At 43.4% G+C, this 17,641-nt stretch overlaps 1 protein-coding gene across 1 annotated transcript in view; it reads left to right on the forward strand.

The window, feature by feature from the left end:
* Positions 1-1,539: 1,539 nt before the first annotated feature.
* The window catches only part of LOC126241313 (toll-like receptor 2 type-1), a 149,541-nt gene continuing 133,439 nt past the window's right edge, over positions 1,540-17,641 (forward strand). The window contains exon 1 of the mRNA XM_049947997.1: positions 1,540-1,747. Coding sequence (XP_049803954.1) covers positions 1,541-1,747 — 207 coding nt within the window. The 5' untranslated portion in view covers position 1,540. The remainder of the gene's footprint in view (positions 1,748-17,641) is intronic.

Raw genomic sequence — 17,641 nt, forward strand, 5'->3', positions numbered from 1 at the left:
GAGTCCCATAGTGCTCAGAGCCATTTTGAGCCTAGATCCATAACGAAGACGTTTACATTCGTGGGAAAGGAAGAGAGTGTAACATTTGAACGCTTTTATCTCAAGTATATGCTTTAATGAACGCGATACAGCAGCAGCATACATTATAGCTTGATCTGAAACTTGTTATTTGAAGAACTTACGACAGTGCAAACGTTGTACTATATAACATCGGTAAGTGACACAGTACCGCAATAATGGACGACGCAAATTTAAATCTTACACCAAACAAATATCATCTTATCCCTTTTCTAAATTGATCACACTATCAACATTTCTTTCTATATGCCGTGTATGTTCACTTACTGGTGTTGACTACAGATCGAAAAAACAAAAGCTTTACGAGTTCTGAACTTCTTCCTATAGAATTCGAAAAGTTGTACAACATATTTATTTGTGAGAATGGCAGCCTCATTACATGTGACCCGTATGCTGCCTTACGCAGAACAGTAAATATCAAAAAGAATTTCAAGGGGTTAGTGTCGGCAATTTAAAGTTTAGGAATGCACCCGTTGTTACCTCTCGCTTTTTAATTCTTTATTGGTCGTGCGGGGAGAGGATGCCTGCGTAGGGCCGAGCTGCTGTATTGCTTTACAAAAAGATAATACTTTACAAAACAGACAGTTTGCCCCAGCGCCAGTCTGGGCTTTCTTCCAACGTACTCGTAAAAAGAAAAAAATAGTCTATTACAATTTGTTTTGTAAAGTAAAACCTTTTTGTAAAACATTGCAAAGTGATTTCGATGTTTAGTGATCAAATTGTTTTACATGATGCAACGATGAAAATTGTGGTTGTAAACAGAAACAAATTTCACCGTGTACCACGTACCCAGCTCCCCTAGCTGTTTAGTCTACTTGGCTTCCACAATTTTCCATTGGTAGTAATCTGCACTTGTCTCATGATCGAGAACGTTGACGCGATAAAAGGTATCTAATAACAAATTTTATATGACTGAAATAACACTTTCTTTGAAAATGACGGGTAGTCGAAACGTGTAAGGTTGTTGGAAAAATAAAATCGTGATCAAGACATAAGAAAAGTTATAAAAAACACAGAAAGTGTTTGTTCATCTACGTATATCGTTTACTTGAAACATTTATGACGGAAGACAGTTGTGTTTCTCATTTAGCTTTGTTGAAATAGGTGTTCATTCTTTGAAAGTTGCTTCCTTGCCTACGAGATAATCACAACGTTTAAGAATGTCCTCCAGAATTACAAGTCAGATGAGAGGTGCGTAATTCAGTGCGTCCGTCCTTTTATCTGTCGTGTTAATGCCCTGCGCTCTTTCCCAGGCACTGCTTGAGAGAGCGTAGACGCTCTCGGAGGCGAGTACACGTCGGGAAAACATTAAGGCGCTGCTGTTTACCGCCCAGCGCACGGAGCACATGCGCGAGGCTCTTCGAGGAAATGACCTTGGTCTGCCGGCTAGCCTTGGCGGGGAAGAACCGCTCTCGGCAGCTGGCGGGAACGCCTCCAGTCACAGCTGCAGAGAGCCTGCAGCATGGCTCCAGTGAGCACCGTGTACCTGGCGTTGTCGTCGCTCTTGCTTCTGCTGCTGCTGCTGCTGCTACCTGGACGCTACGAAGCTGTCCCGTTTGCCCCGACATACATCGACTGGAGCAGCTTCACCTGTAGCCAGCTGAATGAAGAGAACACGGACCAGCTCGACGGATGCCGTTTCACCGATGTTAGCCCCGGGCAAGAAGAGGTACAGTGCACCATTCATTTATTCATTCACTTATTCATGGTGTTACATGGGACCGATGAACCAATAAAACCTTCAGGATTGTCGCGCGAGTAAGGGTTTACGTTATATAAGACAAATAACGTACAGGGTCAACATCTGTACACTGTGTTTACAATAAATTGTCACTATGCTGATCTACACAACCATAACGGCCATAATGACACACCCGAATATAAGCTGCACCCCTAATTTTGAGGGAGGCAAGAAACAGGGAAAGAGTGAAAATGGTTCAAATGGCTCTGAGCACTATGGGACTTAACTTCTGAGGTCATCAGTCCCCTGGAACTTAGAACTACTTAAACCTAACTAACCTAAGGACATCATACACATCCATGCCCAAGGCAGGATTCGAACCTGCGACCGTAGCAGCCGCGTGGTTCCGGACTGACGTGCCTAGAACCGCTCGGCTACCGCGGCCGGCCCGAAAGAGTGAAGTCCCGTGAGCGATGTATGAAAGTTGTTCAAAGCTATTGATAATACGCTCACACTTAATCAAGTTCTAGAGTGCTCCTATAGTGGTTACTAATTCGGTAGAAACGGAACCCTTACAGTGCCATTCTTTTATCTGTCTTTCTACCTATCCGACTGTTAAGAAACCTCAAGTAGACGTATTAGGTTCATATTTACGTTACTTACTAAGCCTATGGTCCCCCTGCGATGTAGAAAATTTAAGCTTCTACGTCAATGCAGTCAAAAGATACGGCCCTTTATGTCACATATTTGTATACTCGCAAACCCACAGATCAAAGCCTATACCGTAGTTCCCACTAACGTAGGAAAAGGTCCGAAGATTGTTGATTTGTAATCATCGTGATTTTTATCCGTTTGTCTCCCTCTCTCTCTCTCTCTCTGTCTCCCTCTCCCTCATAAATGTATACAGGGTGGTCCATTGATAGTGACCGGGCCAAATATCTCACGAAATAAGCATCAAACAAAAAAACTACACAGAACGAAACTTGTCTAGCTTGAAGGGGGAACCAGTTGGCGCTATGGTTGGCCCGCTAGATGGCGCTGCCATAGGTCAAACGGATATCAACTGCGTTTTTTAAAATAGGAACCGCCATTTTTTAATTACATATTCGTGTAGTACTTAAAGAAATATGAATGTTTTTATTGGAACAAATAAGCCCTCCGTCACAAATATGAAGTCAAAATTGACCAGGTTTCGACGCTACTATGAGCGTCGTCTTTCATAATTAGACTAACTGTTCAAAAAATGGTTCAAATGGCTCTGAGCACTATGGGACTCAACATCTGTGGTCATAAGTCCCCTAGAACTTAGAACTACTTAAACCTAACTAACCTAAGGACATCACACACATCCATGCCCGAGGCAGGATTCGAAGCTGCGACCGTAGCGGTCGCACGGTTCCGGACTGAGCGCCTAGAACCGCTAGACCACCACGGCCGGCAGACTAACTGTTCTAAAACATATTACGTATATAGTATATTAATAAAATTAAAGTTTGTACTGACTGGAAAAGATGCAGAAAGGCGACGTCATGAACAGTTGTGAGATGGCGAGCCGCTAAGGGCTGCTCGTACTGTGAACAAGGGTTGCAACGAGACTGTCTTAGCCTAATTCTGAAGACGACGCTCATAGTAGCGTAGAAACCAGGTCAATTTTGACTTAATATTGGTGACAGAGGGCTTATTTGTTCCAATATAATTCTGACGCAGTCACTGAACCTTAGCAGCTATGTTCAGAGTTTTATGAATGTTTTAGTTGGACCATTTTTTTCGGTTTGTGATAGATGGCGCTTTAATAGTCACAAACTTGTAAGTATGTGGTATCACCTGCAACAAATGATGATGCTGTCGCGGCTAATCCGCACACCAGTAGCAGAAAAATTGCGCGATAATCGAGAATCTCAAAAACGTCGGTGTTGAGAATGCTACATCAACATCGATTGCATCCGTACCATATTTCTATGCACCAGGAATTGCATGGCAACGATTTTGAACGTCGTGTACAGTTCTGCCACTGGGCACAAGAGAAATTACAGGACGATGACAGATTTTCTGCAGGCTTTCTATTTAGCGACGAAGCGTCATTCACCAAAAGCGGTAACGTAAACCGGCATAATATGCACTATTGGGCAACGGAAAATCCACGATGGCTGCGACAAGTGGAACATCAGCGACCTTGGCGGGTTAATGTATGGTGCGGAATTATGGGAGGAAGGATAATTGGCCCCCATTTTATCGATGGCAATCTAAATGGTGCAACGTATGCTAATTTCCTACGTAATGTTGCACCGCTGTTACTACAAGATGTTTCACTGCATGACGGAATGGCGATGTACTTCCAACATGATGGCGTTTACCTAAAATCGTACAACTAGGCAAGAAGCAAGGCTTCACAGTACACGTAAGGGAAAAAATCTGAAAATTGTTAATTTTTAATTATATCATACGAAAAAATAATAGTTTGTCATTTGTTATCCGACTGTCTGCCTGTCTTTTAAGACCATTTTTCTCAGAAACGAGTAGACATATGGAGCTGAAATTCATACCACATATTAAAGTCTACTGTTCCTTTCCCATGTAAAAGATTTAAGCTTCTATGTCAATGCAATCAAAATATACTGCCATTTACGTCACACATCTTGATATCTCTCCATTGTCGATATGATGGGAGGGAAAAATCGTCGAACTCTAATCCCGGGATGAATGAACTGCCTGTGTACATAATAAAGTTTGTACGGAACTCTCGATGCACGACTCCTACTCGTAGTTATTCGGATTTTTTGTTCTTGTTATAATATTGATAAATGATTATACTTTAGGTAAGCGACACCGGAGAGGAAGGCTTCTTGTCAAAACGGCGGCTGATGCCACTGTTAACTTCTCTGACACCATTTATTTCAACACTGTCAGTACTGTCTTAACTTCCATCCCAAATTACGCTGTCCTCTTTGTCATCGTGCACGCTATATTTCTTGAGTCATACTTCCATATGTCGTTCATTCTACACAGAAAGCGGTGCAGGGTGCTGTTTCGATGCGGCCCATTAAGGAGTTGCAATCGTTTGCAACCGAATGTCTGGGCTGTTTGGGAGAAGGGCAGGGGGAATGCTAACAAGGAATATTTCGGGACTTGCAGTTCTGACATTCGTCTGATTACCAATCGAAAGCTCCCGAAAAGGTCGACTAGAAGTGTAAGATTGGGAATATTTGAATTTGCTTCTTGGACGCTGGGATCAAATGCCCTCGGCAAAAATTAAAATTCAGTATGTGTGCGTGGCGCTGTGGGTTTGCAATGTGTATTAAAAGTGAATCAAGTGAAAGTGTAGCAAAAGTCAAGCCACAAAGTCGGTATCCACTCGCGGAGAGCCACAATCGCCAAGTTCGTAAGTATTCTGGTCTGCAAACGCTGACTGGTCGTAACCCACCAGATAAGTGATACAAATAATATGAAAGAAGAACTGAGGGTGCTACACAACACGTTCTGAGAACTACATAATAAGAAATGTAGCCAAAGCCAACCAGAATAAAACAAGAGAAGAAGGCAAGGAAGGGAAGATCGCGCTTATGCACTTAACACATGTGAAGAGCGTCAGTGAATGGCTAGGTAACGTTCTCCGCTGACGAGGTTTCATACCGATTTTGCCCACCAGCCACAGGATCTACTACATCACATCATACGTTCCACCAAGGACGCAGTGAAGAAACGTAATATTGCCTGAGTACATGAATTACTTCGTGAGTGGAGAGTTGCCTACGTAGGTGAGACAAGGAGGCCAATCAGCTATGATCACCTACGACGCTTTTGCGGTTACCGCAGCACAGTAAGCCGGCGGTCGGGAAATACCACCGTGACAGTGGAAAACCTGTCATGCCCCAGGAAGCCCGTGTGCTGGCGGAAGAGTCGTAAATACGCCAACGCAAAATACGAGGAAGATCCCGTACCGAGCACGGACGCCACAGCCTAAGCCAGGGGCCTCTCCACCCGGAAAATCACGCCCGCGCAAAGCGCGGTGCAGGGAGTGTGTGCACCATGTATGGGTCCAACAGCACAACTCGCCTCAACTGGGCTTCCGCGGTGAAGTCGCCGTCGTGCACTGCCGGGTATCATGATTGGCGGCTTATTCAATACTGACATTGGTAAGTGTGGTGTCACAGCCAGACACCACACGTGCTAGGTGGTAGCTTAAATCGGCCGCGGTCCTGTAGTACATGTCGGACCCGCGTGTCGCCACTGTGTGATCGCAAACCTAGCGCCACCACAAGGCAGGTCTCGAAAGACTGACTCGAACTCAGCCCAGTTGTATGGACGACAGAGCTAGCGACTAGACGTACTAAGCCTTTCTCTCTCATTAGCCGAGAGACAGAATAGCCTTCAGCTTAGTTAATGGCTACGAACTAGCAAGGCGCCCTTAGCCTTACAGTGATTGTAATTAGAGTCTCACTTGTGTTCACCATAGAGATGTACAAGAAGAAATTAAAGATAAGTATATGAGAAGCTCCGTTCTTTTCTTCATAGCATTAATTACGTATCCTGTTCCAGTACTTCACGCCCGTCTGCGTTAGTCAGCGTGCCTTTTTAAGCCACCTCTATCTACAAGGTGTTGGCCCAGCTGCCGACACATCAGTAAGGGCAAGGCAGTTCCTAGAATAAAGGAACAATCTGCTCCGAAAAAAACTAAGTTTTCTTTAAGTCCATTTAAAGCCAAGTGGGGACTTTCTTAATTTTGCAGGGTGTGACGATAAAGTCAAATGTCTAATGAGAGGTCCAGTAGTCGCGTGTGTAAGAAAATCGACATTTGAAACACACTACAGCAAATTGCAATCGGGAAAGTAAAGTGAAACCATAGGGGCTAGCAGAGACGAAGAACTGAAGAAGTTGCAAAGTCTTGCAGAAGAGAATTCTGCATCGCAAATGAGGTGTTAACCAGTACTTTATCATGTGAAACGTCCCCTTTTTAAACAATTATACACGACTGTGCTTAAACTGACACACAGTATTTTTTAGCGCAACGCAATCTGACTTTCAATAATCTCTACAAGAGAATGGCCCTGACTAACATTAACCTGTACTTTTCACAAATCACTTACCTCACAAAAATCTTGGTTACTCCCACTACTGCAATATAGCTAGCGCCACTAATGCAAGCTAAATAAAAGATTCAAACTATGGAAGGCACTAACTACTGATAGGCATAGTTAGCAAAAGAAAGATTTTAATAGAGAACAAACAATGTATTTACCTTAATATCATATATATATATATATATATATATATATATATATATATATATATATATATATATATATAGATAGATAGATAGATAGAGAGAGAGAGAGAGAGAGAGAGAGAGAGAGAGAGCAGTTCATGACAAATTTCAAAACTCCGCCATCTCTCTCCCCACATCCACCACTGCTGGCGGCTCACCTCCAACTGCGCAACGCTACGTGCTGTTCACAGCCAGCTGCCTAACACTACAATGGTTGAGTATTACAACAATGCAAAGCAGCCACAGACTGCACACAGCACAGCCAGTGATTTTCATACAGAGGTGGCGTTACCAAAAAAAACCTAAACAGCCTACTTACATAGCCCCCATGCTCCCCACAAAAAATTTTACAAATGGTTTTGGGCAGTGGGCAATACATATTTGTTAAAATTTTTCATAATCGTAATTACAATAACAAAGAAATCAAATGCACACACTTATTGATACAATGTTGGTCAAAAGCTAAAATTTTCTCACAGTCCATAAAGACAGTCCTGATCATTCATCAAATTGCAGTGTTTTTCTCAAAGTCTGAGCAGTAAAAGAAAATGCACACGGAAGTAGTGGATTTCCATGCAGTCTTGAAGAAGTAGCGTTGTCCTTCCAACGGAAAGACAGTGCTGACTCTTGACATGCTGACAGGTAATGGGCCACAACAGAGCAAACCCACAGCGGAGTCAGTCGAAGTTTTGAAGAGTATTGGTGGGTAGGTCATCACAGAGCAGACCCACTGTAGTCCTGGTAGAGATTACGGTATTGGTGGGCCACCAGAGGTGCAGACCCACTGCAGTCCTTGTAGAAATAATGGTACTGGTGAGTCAGCAAAGACGCAGACCCACTGTAGTCCTTGTAGAGATAATGGTACTGGTGAGTCAGCAAAGACGCAGACCCACTGTAGTCCTTGTAGAGATAATGGTACTGGTGGGCCACCAGAGGTGCAGACCCACTGCAGTCCTTGTAGAGATGGCCAGCAGCCATCTGTTGTGACTGTGCAGGTGCACAATCACCATTGAAGAGTCTTGCGGATAATATAGCAAGTCCATAACCACCACTTGTGCACTCACAAAGTTTTTGGAATTGTCCTTAGAACCAGCAATGCTGTTAACCAGTCCCTTGCTCAATTATTAACACGCGTGCAAACACTAACAGTCCCTACTTCTCACATATTGTCCATATACTATGACCAACAGAAACGTGTGCAGTGAAATGTAACTTACAAGTTAATAATATGATGAACTGGTGACAATTACAATTTTATAACATGAGAATACACTTACAAAGGTACAAAATACATCATTAAAGAACATAACAATACAGAGAACATTTGTAATACAGGCTTTACAAAAGAATCGAAATAACATATACATCAGTGTCACAGGAATTATGACATAAGTACATACATGAAAGATCAGAATAACTTTTGGAATATCAACTTCACACATGAGCATTAAAACAAAACAGAATAAATAATGTCTAAGCATATTTACAAGGTAAATAACATATTATTAATGCCAATTATATTTGAGGATAACAGTATTCCTCATCATAGTGAATGTAGCTTAGTATTAGAAAAATTCTACAACATAAGTCTTATCAGATAAACATATAAATACAGGAAAAACATAAATACACAAGGGAACACAAACACATAGTGGGATAACACAAGGAAAGGACAGGGTTTCTTTTACTGCAGTATTTTGCAAACAAAACTTTCTTTACTTCTCCACATGGTCGTCATAATAATAACATCATAACACCTCAGTCAAATCTCAAAATCGTCGTAGCTTCCTCCAATAATATCAAAACCTAAAGAAAATTCTCTGCTCATTTCAATAGTGTCATCTACCTCAAATGTACTTTAAAATCATGCTCCCTTACCAAATACATCATTCAAAGCTCTCATAGTATCACAATGGTTCCGAAAAAAAATATGAACAGTTCACACAGTGCAAACAAAATACAATTTCATAAGTGTGAAATTATCCACCTGTGTAATTGCGTAAACATCTGTCACTGATGTAGAAAAAAAATGTTTGTTTCTCTGTTAAATAATCAGGTAGCTGTGTATTTTGTGTTGCAGAAATATGGTACCGATGTGTAAAGTTGTGTAAGCAAATACCATATCAGCTAGGACTCCTTGTGCTTGCCACACACATGGTACACAAAGTAAGCGTGTACCCCCCTGAGGATTAATGTAATTATACCCTCAGGTGTTACAAATTACAGCAATGGAATGAAATGTATCACGGAAAACTTTCTTTGTAATTCAAAAATCTTTAAAAATAAGTGTTTTAAGTATAAGATTAATCACTCAAATGCGTGTACTGTAGCGCTAAACTGTGCGTCTTGTCGCAACATAATCTCTGTGGAAGTGTCGTAGTTATCGTCCTCCGAAAGCGAAGTTCTGCAGAAGTCAATGTACTTACCACATGATACACCAAATTTCAAGTAAACCAAAATGTTGCATTAAAATCTCATTAGCAGTACTGGTAAATGTTCTATGTATGTGAGCCTTATAGTCGTTACGTAATCGTGCAACAAACAAGCAAGAATGCACACACACAATAACACTGTGTCGTCTGTTCACAATAACAATGCATTCGTAATTTCTGTTTAAAAATGTTCCCTAGGTTCTAGGCTGGATATTTAACTTCAAACATTGTTGCATGTTAACAGATTGTAAATCTGACAAAGCATACTAGAAATCTGAAGTGAAAAGTTTTATGGCAAAGACTAAGTTAAAAAGCAGATTATCTTTCAATAAACGGTTTTACATTTGAAATGTGGTACAATCTTTTACTCTTCAAAGTACTCAGAGTTTCAGCTTTAACGCAATTATCATGCAGTATACGTCGGTAAAGAACACCGGAATTTTTCTCAAGGTTAGTTTCTATGTTATTTTTCTCTGAGCCAGCCGGCGCACGTGGGTGCCTGTGGCGCGAGTCATTGTCTGTCTCTTTGTTGGCGCGCGTCGTTATTGGGGTTTGGAGACCTAACTTCTACAAATTCACTTTGCCGAGAGGGTCCGGTCCTGTTTAAATCCCGCCAGTTCTGATGCAATTCAGGTCTGTCGTTTTGTCGGTAGTTTACAGTTTCTTTCTTGTCGGTCACGTGGTGGAGAATTTCTCCCTGAATCGTAACTGCGCGCTGAACTGTTGCGTCTGAAATTATTCTGCCTCCCTTTTTTTTTTTTTTAATGAACAGCTTATAGTCAAAATCATCGTATCGGCGAGTCGCATATCGGTCATTGTTAGGTCGTGTCGGCCGTTCCATCTCAAAATTCGGTGCACATTGCCAATTTCTTTCATAACTTCCGAAATGCCCTGTGTTATTATTTTGCGTCTTTTCCGTATTTCTAAGTCCCTCTTCCCGTGTTGGAGCGCGAGTGTCCTCTGAAATTTGTAATTTTTGTATTACTTGTGCCAACTGATCTTGTACTTCCCGGATTTCTCTTTTGTACTGTATATTGATTTGATTTTGATTGAATTTCCTAATTTGTTCGCACTCTTCTGTGTCATTAAAGACTACCGGTTTTGTGTCATTCAGATTATCATCTACCTTCGTGGATAAATTAGTGAACTGATCCGAAAGTTCGGCTACTTTCTCCGATAGTGTACTTATTTCCTCAGTGTGTTTTTCTGAACCAAGATTCAGAGTATCTACTGTGTCCTCTAAGTTTTCCTGAGTTTTTGCAAGTTGCGTAACCGAATCGGTAGATGCAACTGAGTCAAATTTAGCTTGCAAGGTCTCATGATTTTCATGAACAGTAGTTTGCAGTTCTTTTATGGCTGCTTCGTGATTCTGTAGTGCATTTTCATGACGCGAAAAACTAGGTTAGAAATGCTCACAAATTTGTATTTTTACGTCATTACAGACTTTTTGACATTTCGATTCAATGTGATGTAACTCAGTAGTTAAATCCTCACGTGTTTGTTCAAGAGTTTGCTCCAATGAGTCTAACTTTGGAAGATTTTGTTCCATTGCGTCTAACTGTAGCTGTGTTTGTCTCTGGTGTTGTTCCATTGTGTCTAACTTTTTAAGATTTTGTTCCACTGTGTCTAACTTTTGAAGGTGTTGTTCCATTGTGTCTAACTTTTGAAGCTTTTGTTGTATTTGTCCCATTTGTTGTATTAATTGTAATAACAATGCACTGGTGTCTGGAACATGTTCCTCAGTGCTTTTCGGCAGTGAATTTGCACCGGAAACGTTCACATTTTGACAAGCAGAAAATGTGTCTTGACTTATTTGAGAAAACGGTGAGGACCCAAAACCTGAGTCTACAATATTTGAAAAATTGTGTCCTGTCATTCCCGATTCCTGAGGCGAGCTGTTGCCGACCGATCGATCGATAATGCTTCCCTCTTCACTAATTGTTTCACTGTGCACGCCATTGTTTGCCGCCCGCTCCATTTCCCTATGCACAATTACCAAATTACTACTTTGAACATTAGTTAATTCATTACTCGGTGGCGCTAACACACTGCTTTCGTTTTCAATGTCATTTCTCAGTTTACTTTGGAGCCTAGTATTACGTTTTTCACACGCCATTATTGTCACAGTATTTCACATGACAACACAGAAAAACACAATTTGAAGAGCAAAAATAGGGGAACACATTAACATAGCACTGAAAATAATATCTAGTTAATTGCAGCTGCGAAATACTTGGTGCAAATCTACATGCGTGCCACACCTGTTTTACTGTACAACAATGAAAGACTGCAACTACAAAGGAGATTCTGTCTACAATTACATGCTAGCAATAAACAAAATCTACACTAATTACACAAACTACAAGAAAAAATCAGAAGATTCCAGTGAGGTATCCTAGGCTAAGGGTCTACATATGAAACGTCCCCTTTTTAAACAATTATACACGACTGTGCTTAAACTGACACACAGTATTTTTTAGCGCAACGCAATCTGACTTTCAATAATCTCTACAAGAGAATGGCCCTGACTAACATTAACCTGTACTTTTCACAAATCACTTACCTCACAAAAATCTTGGTTACTCCCACTACTGCAATACAACAAGGGCCACTACTGCCAGCTACATAAAAGATTCAAACTATGGAAGGCACTAACTACTGATAGGCATAGTTAGCAAATGAAAGATTTTAATAGAGAACAAACAATGTATTTACCTTTATATATATATATATATATATATATATATATATATATATATATAGAGCAGTTCATGACAAATTTCAAAACTCCGCCAACTCTCTCCCCACATCCACCACTGCTGGCGGCTCACCTCCAACTGCGCAACGCTACGCGCTGTTCACAGCCAGCTGCCTAACACTACGATGGTTGAGTATTACAACAATGCAAAGCAGCCACAGACTGCACACAGCACAGCCAGTGATTTTCATACAGAGGTGGCGTTACCAAAAAAAAAACTAAACAGCCTACTTCCACATGTTTATTTTGGTTAAGGGTACTGCGAAACGAACCCAATTCTGTATGTATTTCTCTCTAATGTGTACTCGTTTCCATTTCCTCTTCTTCCGTTAATTTATCCCGAAGATGGTGAAAAGTGCTGGGAAAGGACTGGTAGAGGTAGTTACACTACTGGCCATTAAAATTGCTGTACCACGAAGATGACGTGCTACTGATGCGAAATTTAGCCGACAGGAAGAAGATGCTGTGATATACAAATGATTAGATTTTCAGAGCATTCACACAAGGTTGGCGCCGGTGGCGACACCTACAACACGCTGACATGAGGAAAGTTTCCAACCGATTCCTCATACATAAACAGCAGGTGACCGGCGTTGCCTGGAGAAACGTTGTTGTGATGCCTCGTGTAAGGAGGAGAAATGCATACCATAACGTTTCCGACGTTGATAAATGTCGGATTGTAGCCTATCGCGATTGCGATTTATCGTATCGCGACATTGCTGCTCACGTTGGTCGAGATCCAATGACTGTTAGCAGAATATGGAATCGGTGGGTTCCGGAGGGTAATACGCAACGCCGTGCTGGATCTCAACGGCCTCGTATCACTAGCAGTCGAGATGACAGGCATCTTATCCGCATGGATGTAATGGATCGTGCAGCAACGTCTCGATCCCTGAGTCAACAGATGGGGACGTTTGCAAGACAACAACCTTCTGCACGAACAGTTCGACGGCGTTTGCAGCAGCATGGACTATCAGCTCGGAGACCTTGGCTGCGTTTACCCTTGACGCTGCATCACAGACAGGAGCGTCTGCGATGGTGTACTCAGCGACGGACCTGGGTGCAAGAATGGCAAAACGTCATTTTTTCGGATGAATCCAGGTTCTGTTTACTGCATCATGACGGTCGCATCCGTGTTTGGCGACATCGCGGTGAACGCACATTGGGAAGCGTGTATTCGACATCGCCATACTGGCGTATCACCCGACGTGATGGTATGGGCTGCCATTGGTTACACGTCTCGGTTCAGTTCTTGTTCTTATTGACGGCACTTCGAACCGTGGACGCTACATTTCAGATGTGTTACGACGCGTGGCTCAACCCTTCATTCTATCCCTGCAAAACCCTACATTTCAGCAGGATAATGCACGACCGCATGTTGCAGGTCCTATACGGGCCTTTCTGGATACATAAAATGTTCGTCAGCTGCCCTGGCCAGCACATTCTCCAGACCTCTCACCAATTGAAAACGTCTGGTCAACGGTGACCGAGCAACTGGGTCGTCACAATACGCCAGTCACTACTCTTGATGAACTGTGGTATCCTACTGAAGCTGCATGGGCAGCTGTACCTGTACACGCCATCCAAACTCTGTTTGACTCAGTGCTCAGGCGTATCAAGGCCGTTATTATGGCCAGAGGTGGTTGTTTTGTGTATTGATTTCTTTGGATCCATGCACCCAAATTGCGTGAAAATGTAATCACATGTCAGTTCTAGTATAATATATTTGTCAAATGAATACCCGTTTATCATCTGCATTTCTTCTTGGTGTAGCAATTTTAATGGCCAGTAGTGTACAGAGTTGCTCTGCGTTTAGCAAGAGCTGGAAAGCCGTTTATGGAAGGACCATTAATAAAGAATATTTCGTAGGTCGTAGTAGAGACAAGGAATCTTACATTAGCTCCCGCATAAAGTAGAGTACCACTTTCTAGTATGACATTATCTCGACGAATCAGCGACAGTGCAAGGAATCTGCACGAACAATTGGCGGCCAGAACTGAAACTCTCCTAGCGTACTCAATCGCCCTTGATGAGTCCAGGGATACTAGGACGCAACTCTGCCCTTTTTTCTCTTGGCGTGAACGACAACCTTCATGTGACGGTGTAGATCTGAGATGTGATTCCTATAAAGAACACTTCTACAGGGGATTTTTCTGACAAGGGAACCTCCCCATCGCACCCCCCCTAAGATTTAGTTATAAGTTGGCACAGTGGATAGGCCTTGAAAAACTGAACACAGATCAATCGAGAAAACAGGAAGAAGTTGTGTAGAACTATGAAAAAAATAAGCAAAATGTATAAACTGAGTAGTGCGTACGCAACATAGGCAACATCAAGGACAGAGTGAGCTCAGGAGCGCCGTGGTCCCGTGGTTAGCGTGAGCAGCTGCGGAACGAGAGGTCCTTGGTTCAAGTCTTCCCTCCAGTGAGAAGTTTACCTTCTTTATTTTTGCAAAGTTATGATCTGTCCGTTCGTTCATTGAAATCTCTGTTCACTGTAATAAGTTTAGTGTCTGTGTTTTGCGACCGCGCCGCAAAACCGTGCGATTAGTAGACGAAAGGACGTGCCTCTCCAATGGGAACCGAAAACATTTGATCGCAAGGTCATAGGTCAGTCGATTCCTCCACAGGAATACACGTTGGTATATTCTATACGACACTGGCGACGGCATGCGCGCCACATGACAGGAATATGTTGTCGACTCACCTAACTTGTACACTTGGCGAATAGGTAAAAAGATTCTTCTACCTTGCCCGATTTAGGTTCCTGTGGATGTGAAAATCACTCCCAAAAAAGTGATGAAAACATAAGAGTTTGTTACATAAACTGCAACAAATGAATGCAACAGTTTCACAGTCGCACAGTTTTTCCTGTGCTCTGTCAAAACATAGGTTTCTAACGTTTTCAAATTTTTCCGTGTGTATACCGTCGAATCCTGCATATGTCCAAGCAAATCTGAACATGTCCTGGAATTTTAAAGAGCGAAGTTGATTATATACAAAATTAAAATTTTCACTCGAAGGAAGATTCGAACCAAGAACCTCTCGCTCCGCAGCTGCTAACGCTAACCACGGGACCACAACGCTGCAGTGCTTACACCAACATTGATGTTGCCTATTTTGCCATGGGCTACTCAGTTTGTATATTTTGCTTATTTTTTTATAGTTCCACACAGCTTCTTCCTGTTTTCTCGATTGATCTGTGTTCGGTTTTTCAAGGCCTATCTACTGTGCCAACTTATAACTAAATCTGAGGGGGGTGCGATGGGAGGTTCCCTTGTGAGAAGCGGTCGAAATGGAAGGTGAAAGAACGGGACTCATTTGGGAAACGCTGTTCCCCGTTACCACAGACGGGGCGCTAAAGTAAAAGGTTTTGGCAATATAAATACACTCCTGGAAATGGAAAAAAGAACACATTGACACCGGTGTGTCAGACCCACCATACTTGCTCCGGACACTGCGAGAGGGCTGTACAAGCAATGATCACACGCACGGCACAGCGGACACACCAGGAACCGCGGTGTTGGCCGTCGAATGGCGCTAGCTGCGCAGCATTTGTGCACCGCCGCCGTCAGTGTCAGCCAGTTTGCCGTGGCATACGGAGCTCCATCGCAGTCTTTAACACTGGTAGCATGCCGCGACAGCGCGGACGTGAACCGTATGTGCAGTTGACGGACTTTGAGCGAGGGCGTATAGTGGGCATGCGGGAGGCCGGGTGGACGTACCGCCGAATTGCTCAACGCGTGGGGCGTGAGGTCTCCACAGTACATCGATGATGTCGCCAGTGGTCGGCGGAAGGTGCACGTGCCCGTCGACCTGGGACCGGACCGCAGCGACGCACGGATGCACGCCAAGACCGTAGGATCCTACGCAGTGCCGTAGGGGACCGTACCGCCACTTCCCAGCAAATTAGGGACACTGTTGCTCCTGGGGTATCGGCGAGGACCATTCGCAACCGTCTCTATGAAGCTGGGCTACGGTCCCGCACACCGTTAGGTCGTCTTCCGCTCACGCCCCAACATCGTGCAGCCCGCCTCCAGTGGTGTCGCGACAGGCGTGAATGGAGGGACGAATGGAGACGTGTCGTCTTCAGCGATGAGAGTCGCTTCTGCCTTGGTGCCAGTGATGGTCGTATGCGTGTTTGGCGCCGTGCAGGTGAGCGCCACAATCAGCACTGCATACGACCGAGGCACACAGGGCCAACACCCGGCATCATGGTGTGGGGAGCGATCTCCTACACTGGCCGTACACCACTGGTGATCGTCCAGGGGACACTGAATAGTGCACGGTACATCCAAACCGTCATCGAACCCATCGTTCTACCATTCCTAGACCGGCAAGGGAACTTGCTGTTCCAACAGGACAATGCAGGTCCGCATGTATCCCGTGCCACCCAACGTGCTCTAGAAGGTGTAAGTCAACTACCCTGGCCAGCAAGATCTCCGGATCTGTCCCCCATTGAGCATGTTTGGGACTGGATGAAGCGTCGTCTCACGCGGTCTGCACGTCCAGCACGAGCGCTGGTCCAACTGAGGCGCCAGGTGGAAATGGCATGGCAAGCCGTTCCACAGGACTACATCCAGCATCTCTACGATCGTCTCCATGGGAGAATAGCAGCCTGCATTGCTGCGAAAGGTGGATATACACTGTACTAGTGCCGACATTGTGCATGCTCTGTTGCCTGTGTCTATGTGCCTGTGGTTCTGTCAGTGTGATCATGTGATGTATCTGACCCCAGGAATGTGTCAATAAAGTTTCCCCTTCCTGGGACAATGAATTCACGGTGTTCTTATTTCAATTTCCACGAGTGTAATAAGTCATCATGTGGGGCGGCGGCGCCGTATTTCACGAGGGCCTGTAAAATATTTTTGTGCTCAACCAGAAAGCGATGGAGAACATAGTGACCATAGTTTCCAGTATGCAAGTCCACATTCTTCTACTGTTCACTTACATAAATGTTTCTATTCTCTTTTTGCTCAGCGAGATCCCGAAATATGATTATAAATAAAAATTTTGAGTTCTAACTGATTCAATTATATTTTAAAAAAGTTACACAAAACATAGTAATATTCCTGGTAATAATAATGATAAGGATGTCTCTATCATAAACACCACTATGAGCAGTTCAGAGGGGACCTCTTCGTTAAGGTCCCAAGATATGGTCTTTCACCCTGACTTCTAACAATCAAAGTTAATTGCTCGCCACTTGCCACGCGGTTTTCTTAACATTACGGGCCGCACACAAACAGTTACTTCCGCGAAATCAAAGCGATCCAGGACAGTGTGCAGTCCTCGCGAGTTCACTTCCTATTTGTACCGAAAACATGCGTTTAGTTGCCACCTGGCTGTGACGTCATCCGAGGCAGCGCGTGTGCCGTCGTTTCATTAACGCGGACAGAGCGATAGCTCTTTTCAAAAATCTAAACGATC

This window comes from Schistocerca nitens, chromosome 1 (assembly GCF_023898315.1).
Source record: "Schistocerca nitens isolate TAMUIC-IGC-003100 chromosome 1, iqSchNite1.1, whole genome shotgun sequence".
NCBI classification, from domain to species: domain Eukaryota; kingdom Metazoa; phylum Arthropoda; class Insecta; order Orthoptera; family Acrididae; genus Schistocerca; species Schistocerca nitens.